A 7,270-nucleotide genomic window follows, 5' to 3' on the forward strand; every position below is an offset into this window, starting at 1 on the left:
CAAGCATGAGAGAACAACTCATGTGCCTGCAGTTCCCAGCCTCTTTCACCAGCACTCAGTTCAAAAGCTCTGACCTTTATCTTTTTTAGCAGGACCATATGAGCAGTTCTGCTGGGATGTCAGCTGGGTCCCTGCAGCCTTCTCTCATTGCTTCTTTGGTCTTTCTGCATCTTTCACAGCCACACTAGCCTTTTTAAAACAACATTCAGGGATTCCCCTCCACTCTTGTGTCTTGCCTGGGATCACTGTTTTTTGGGTGACATCAATTTTTGGGGTGCTCCAGTTTTATGAAGGGTCTTAGTATGTCTTACAGCACTGTAAAAGCAAAGTGATAGTTGCACCTTGATGACATCCATATTCCCTTTATAGTTATGGTGAGAAAAGGCTAATGTGCTAACTGAGAATTTCCTATCTGCTGACTTTCTTTCAGTACCGGTGATGAACATGCTCGTGGAAACTGGGCATATTTGGATCAAATAGCAGCTCTCCAGTGGATTCAGAAAAATATTGAGCATTTTGGAGGCAATCCAGGATCTGTTACTATATTTGGCGTGTCTGCAGGCTCAGTCTCTGTTTCCGCACTAGTAGGCTTACAATAAATACACAAACTTAATTTTTAAAAGCAAACCCCAACCATTCAGTGTGGGACTTCTGAAATCTCATTTACAAAGTAAACGGGATTGGTACATTGCACAATGTCTGCAAACATAGACCCTAATCCTTAAAAAATGAAGCATGTGTTTACCTTTCTTGTGGAATACAGTGTACCTATCTGTGCACAGAGTGACAGGATTATGGCTTTAATGTACCCTTAGCGTTCTCTTTGCTTCCTTTTCTGGTAGGTTTTGTCTCCCTTGTCCAAAGGCTTATTCCATAAGGCCATATCAGAGAGTGGGACTGCACACCTTGTTTCTGCAACCTTACCTTCTGTTGAAGTCGTTGCTCAGGTCAGTTCTTTTGTGTGTGTGTTCAATTGTTCAGAATACAAAACAAAAAAAATGCTATGCTTAATGTTTGGGTTAAAATAAAAAGAAAGATACTGTTTAAATTGCATTTCATCCAATAAGGTTAATCTACACTAACCCCAAACCAAAGCAAATGTGTGCTGAGCTTTTGAAAGTACTGGTAATTGTTTTCTTGCTCTTCCATTTTGCAATGAAACCAGGTTTAACACTAACTGGAGATTCTAACATCTTCAGGAGGTTTTGAGTTTCTCTGAGTGCTGGGGTACTAGCTTGTCATGCGTCTGCTCCTCCACACACTGCCGCAGTAATTAATTTAACAAAACATCTTGAAACTGGATATGAGATCAGAATCCTCACATTGTACATGTTTTCAATATGAGCAAAGAGGCCAAGACATAATCCAATAACAATGTCTTAGCATCAATACTGTCAAGTGAAGTTCATCATGGAATTAAAATCTCTCTCCATATACACCTTTCATTCTCCTTGTTTGAGTTTTCTCGTTGTGTTTGATTCATATTGTTACCATGATGTTCTTTCTATAGCATGGGCTAGCACCACACCGCTAAGAGTAGTATGCATGTGTGCTGTGAAGGGGTTATATATAAACTCTCTATGACTGCCTTCCAAACAGCGCCAATCCTTGTCTTTGTAAATCACGTACAGAAAGCGGCCAAGTTATATGCCTGTGAGACAACCGGTTCAGTTGCCATTGTTCACTGCTTAAGGCAGAAGACAGAGGAGGAGATGGTCTTCAACAGTAGTCTGGGACAGGTAGGTGAAACTCTCCCTGGTAACAAAATGCAATATGGCAGTAGAAGCTGCTCTGTCTCTGTGTAGAATATGCACTTGGGCTTGTTTGAACCTGGCTGAAATTTTTCTAAAGCTTTTTTTTTTTTAATGATGGTTTAACTTTAACCTAAAAGTCCAATTCCAGAGAAATAACATGCACAGAGTCACTCAAACAGAGTCTCGCAATATTTTTTTATTTTTTGCATCAGCCAACCAGGGCCAGCATAGCTTCAGGTGAAGCCCAGGTGTGGGCATGCACCAGTACCAACTCGAGCCAGCACTAATTGTCTCAGAGATTAATTTAAAAGCTGTAAAACTTGCAGCCTGTTTTCACAATAGACAGATAATTATGACTCAAGCCAACAATCAGAAGCTGTTGTACCAAAAAACATGTTCCAACCTGGTGCACAGATTTCACAGAGATCTCTAACATCTTGAACCCCATTGGGCAGTTAGAGTGGGCATAGAGACTAGATATTTTTCTGTATTAGAGAAGAAAGTAAAATATAACCAACAAATGATGGGTTTTTTTTCCCTTCAGGAAGTTCCAATGATACCTTTAGTTGTGGATGGCGTATTGCTTCACAAGTCACCCAAGGAGCTTCTGGCCAGAAAAGAGTTCAATGCTGTCCCATATATGATTGGAGTAACTAACAATGAATTTGGATGGAATGTGCGCGCTGTAAGATCATCATAAAAGTTGATTTTTCTGCATTAATAAGTGAGGATGGGGGTGAGAGATTTGCTGATGGGACTTTCTTAGATGCAACAGTCTAGTTTGAATAGCCAGCTGGGGAAGCGTCTGGAGTTACTGAAGGACAAACCTCACTTGGAGTCCTTCAAAATTGTTAATCTTTGATTTGTGAGTGTGCAAAACAAACAATAGCGAACAAAAAGTTGGAATATAATAAGATCCAGTATTGAATCTGCTCAGACATCCATTGGGTAGAATAACCCGTGTCTGTCTCTCTGTGCAGTCATCCAACATTCCTGGCCTGAAAGAAGTGGGCAATAGAGCATCAATCATCTCAACAATCAAGTTTATCCAGCCATGGTTGGTAAGAGGCCATGAGATTAATCTAAGCTCCAAAATCAATTTATCTTTTCGCCTGTAGCACATTTCTTCTTCAGTCTTGCATTCTCATGCTCTGGCTTATAGTCCTGCCACCTCAGCACATGATTTTGTGCAGTCTTGAGCATGGGCCCAAGCTTATGCTCCAGGAGCAATAGCAGTGAAGTCCCTGGGACAGGGAACTGGGTAGGCAAAGGCACACAACCTCAGAGGGCATAGTCCAGCAATAATATCTGCTGAAGCTTGTCAGGACAGGAACTATTTTCTGTTTTCTGTTTGTAGTAAATCAGTATCTTAAACAGTAACTTGTATATAAACCATTATGGAAATTCTGGGCTTTTAGATGTATTCAGGCAACAAACAGCCAAGGCTTGAGAGATGTTTTGGGAGAGGGGCAGGTTCTTGCACCCCATTGGTCTTTTCCTGCACTCTCCCTTCCTTGACTTCTTTGGTGGTTTAATGAAACTACCTAAGGAAAGAGGCTTGGCATGACCCAGACTGCATTGATTCCTGCAGAGTTTAAACTCACTTACATCAGCAGTCAATTTGCTTTAACTGTTTCTCTCAAAAAGGTCCCATGTGTTTGAGTGTGGGCAGGGCCGGCCCCCCATTTTTGGGGCCCCCTGCCCCAAAGAAGCCAGTGGTGGTGGCAGCGGGGGTGGAGGGGTGGCAAGTGGCCGGACATGAAGCCAGCGACGGTGAGCGGCCGGACATAGGGCCATAGGCAGAGGAAGTAAACAAAATTGGGCTGGGAGGGGGTGAGAGTGCATGCACACATGCCCCCTCCAGGGGCAAGTCTGAGGGGGAAGGGGAAAGGGCCAAGGTGGGGAGCAGCAGCATTGCCAGGTGCCACACCACCCCAGCTCCAGCCCCAACCCCAACCATGCCAGCCCTGGATGCCGCACCAGCCACAGCTACCTCCCGGCTCCGGCCGCTCCAGTCCCGGCCACACCACCGGCCCCGGCTGCCTCCCAGCTACACGGGTGCTGGCTGCATCAGCCTCAGCTGCCTCCCAGCCCTGGCTGCCTCCCCACCCCTGCCCCAGCTGGGGCCCAGAGTGGGGCCAGCCTCAGCTACACCGCTGGGCTGGAGGGGATGGAGCCCCCGGGACCCCTGTGCCCACCCTGCGTCATCCCCAGGAAGGGCCCGGCAGCTCCTCCAGAGGCATGGCACTGGGCAGCCAAGCAGGGGGAGGGCACGTGGCCCCCCAGGCTTTGCACAGGCGAGGGTAAGCCTCAGCTACGAGCTGAGCTCAGCCTCTGCTCCATGTCTCCGTGCCTTTCCACCACCGCTTCAAACGCAGCGGGCACCACCATATGCGTCCCGCCGCTGGGCAGCGAGGCATGTGGCAGCGCCCACCACTTTCGAAGTGGTAGCAGCGAGGTGTGGAGACATGAAGCAAAGGCTGAGCCCAGCTCGCAGTTGTGACCCACCCTCACCCGTGCAAAGATTAGGGGCCATGTGCCCTCCTCCCTTCAGCTGCCTGTCACTGCACCTCTGGAGGAGCCACCAGGCTCAGACTGTCCCATGACCCAGCTGAGCCGGGGCCCCAGTCATGGTGACTGGGGGCCAGGCTGGGTTGTGGGACAGTCCCCACAGTGCAGGAGGGAGCAGGCCAGAGGCAGGGGTGAATGATTTGTCCTTCCCCTACCCCAGTCTCCTGCACTGTGGGGGTCTCTATCTGCCCTCCCCCCAGCCCATGGAAATAAAAAAACAGATTTAAAAGAAACTTACCTGCCTGCAGCTGGGCCAGCTGCGATGCTGGCTGCGAGCGCACAGGGTAGCTTAGCATACTTGCCCCTCCGCCACTGCTGTTGGACCCTACGGCCAAGCTGCCCTAAAGCAATGCCTGCTGCTACCCTGTGTTTGGGGGGCTAAGCCCCATTAGCTGCCGACTTCCACTGCCTATCCGCAGTGGGGCTCTTAGCTGCAGGGCCCCCTGCAGCCAGCAGGTTTCACAGTATAGCACGGGCCGGCCCTGAGTGTGGGAGCTTCCCTCCCTGCTTGCTCCCATCCCAGTTTCTTGCCTAAGCAGCTGGGGCTTTTTTCTTGTTCTGACAGCTTGTAGATACAAGAATTCCCATCAGCCCTTTTGCCTGCATGAAGCAAACCTTTCTATGAATGGGCTGCACTCTTATTTGGCTGAAACAAAGCTTTTTTTTCCCCTCTTTCTCCTTCCTTCTCAGTCCAATCTCACTCGTGAGTAGCTCTGCAGTGAAAAATGTCCTTTTCGGCAGCTTTTCAAACAGTGATCTATTTGCCATTCATTTCTCACTGCTCTTCTTTCTCACAGAGTGTCCCACCTGAAGTTTTGCCTGTGATAATCAATGAATATCTAGGAGACACAGATGACTCTGCTGAGCTGCGAGACAGATTTCTGGACTTGTTGGGAGATGCGGCAATTGTCATTCCATCTCTGGAAACACTAAATTATCACAGGGGTGAGCTTCTGATTGACTAGATAGGCAACAATCACATGTTGAAACCTATCTCAGATGATGCTGGATCGTATTGTCCAGAAACTTGGCCTGTGTGAGGATTTACTGAGGATGGTTAGATAGTGCTTTCAGTGTGTATAAGTACTGGCTTCCTCCTTGTATGCTGAGTATTGCAGTCACGCTCAGGCCTGAGGACAGCACTGTATAAACTGTGTGTACCAAAATACCAAAGAGAAAGCTACCACTAACCTTTTTTCTCTTTCTGATCTTGGCTGCTTGGACGATCTTCCAGCATGTGCTAATGTGCTGTGATTTACTTTTATGAATTTTTATTTTTCTTATGCTAGAACACCCACTGAATGAGGTACCATATATTAAAGCTCATTCTCCCACAGAGCAGTAGAGACTAATATAGTCTGGTCTCATGTAAAGGAATACACTCTTAAAGGGAGGGCATCTTGAACATCTAAACTCTGTTGCCGTTACTGCACTACTCATTTTCACTGACTTCTCTTAATACTATTTTCTGTTAGAGTCTGGTGCTGCAACTTATTTGTTTGAATATCAGCATCGTCCAAGTTTATACAGAGATACTAAACCCGCATATGTGAAAGCTGACCATGCAGATGAAGTTGCTTTTGTCTTTGGAGGACCATACCTGGCAGGTGACATATGTCTATGTGGTAAGTAGTGGCTAGTGAAGTGCTTTGGAATTACTTACTCCTAGTGGATCAGTTTTAGCATGCTTATTTTTATTCAAATGAAAGGCAACTAAGCCAATCTGAAGGTCAAAGGGTAACAGTGTAAATTGTTCTGGTCATTGATTAATATTAATATGCCATCCTTTCCATCTCCATCAGGGTAGTTCAAGTAAAGAGTTTAAGTTTTGGAAGCTCAGGAAGTCGGATGAGAGAGTTTTTTGGCAAACAGTAAATTTGTTGAAAACTAGAGTGCAGGGCTCCCCTACCCTCTCACACTGCACCATGCTTCCCCTACAGCCTTACTGCTGTCAGCTCCACTCCCTGAATCCCAACACAGATCCCCAAAGAAACGTACCTGAAATTCAGCAGCATTACAGGCGGTCATTGGATTTAGCAGCAACACATGGCTTTCAGGGAGGGGTCTACATAGCCCTGAGAAGAGCTCCCTTCAGGGTGCTGTGCTTCTGATTGGATACCAGGTGATGCTACTATGCTCTGTCTGTGCTTCAAGACTGAGTCCAGCTGCTTTCCCACCACAGAGCTTCAATTGACTCCAGCTGCTTCCTGTTTTTATAAACAGCTCAATTTTTTTTCAGATTTTATGGACAGGTGTTGTTAGACTGTTTGTTTGTTTGTTTTTTAACTGATTGTCTGTAAATTTATGGACAGTTGGCAACCCTACTCCCTCTAACCACATAGGCGGCAGAAGGCCGGCGCTAACAGGGTTTAGCCCCCACAAACGTGGGGCAGCTGTGGCAGCGCAGAGGGCCATAGGGCAGCCCGAGTGCAGGCAGCAGCAGCGGCAGCGGCAGGGGAAGGCGAGTACAGAGACAGATGTTCAGCCGCAGCTTGCAGCAGCCCGGCAGCGTGTAGAGCACTGCCCACCACAGCAATTAAGTCTGTCATGGGAAAGAAGCATGGGGGTGCAGATCAAGGCCCCTGTGGGTGAGGGCGGGAGTGGGGCAGAGGCAGGGCAGGGCCAGGGCAGGTCGTGGGATGCTCAGAGCCCAGGGGAGTCCAGCTGCTGAGTACACCCTGGATCAGTACACAGGACGAAGGCAGCTACCGCTGTGGGCTGGGCTCTGTGCCCCGCTGCCACTGCCTTGAGAACTGCACGGTGCCATGTGCCTGCCACGTGCTGACCGTGCCATGTCCCCTGCCCACTTGGCAGTAGCAAGCACACAGCATTGCACCACTCCCGAGGCAGTGGCAGCGGGGTGCAGAACCCAGCCCGCAGTGGCAGCTGCCTCCACCCTGTGCGCAGATCCGGGAGGCATATGCCCCCCAGGCCTCTACCAGGGG

At 48.1% G+C, this 7,270-nt stretch overlaps 1 protein-coding gene across 1 annotated transcript in view; it reads left to right on the forward strand.

Moving 5' to 3' along the window:
- Positions 1-7,270, forward strand: part of LOC109289512 (fatty acyl-CoA hydrolase precursor, medium chain-like) — an 18,872-nt gene that overhangs the window by 10,324 nt on the left and 1,278 nt on the right. Inside the window, exons 5-11 of the mRNA XM_019505562.1 lie at positions 431-584; positions 843-947; positions 1,632-1,739; positions 2,299-2,439; positions 2,735-2,815; positions 5,123-5,270; positions 5,801-5,950. Coding sequence (XP_019361107.1) covers positions 431-584; positions 843-947; positions 1,632-1,739; positions 2,299-2,439; positions 2,735-2,815; positions 5,123-5,270; positions 5,801-5,950 — 887 coding nt within the window. The remainder of the gene's footprint in view (positions 1-430; positions 585-842; positions 948-1,631; positions 1,740-2,298; positions 2,440-2,734; positions 2,816-5,122; positions 5,271-5,800; positions 5,951-7,270) is intronic.

The sequence above is a fragment of the Gavialis gangeticus genome, unplaced genomic scaffold (genome assembly GCF_001723915.1).
Source record: "Gavialis gangeticus isolate Ggan-Ray unplaced genomic scaffold, GavGan_comp1, whole genome shotgun sequence".
Taxonomy (NCBI): domain Eukaryota; kingdom Metazoa; phylum Chordata; order Crocodylia; family Gavialidae; genus Gavialis; species Gavialis gangeticus.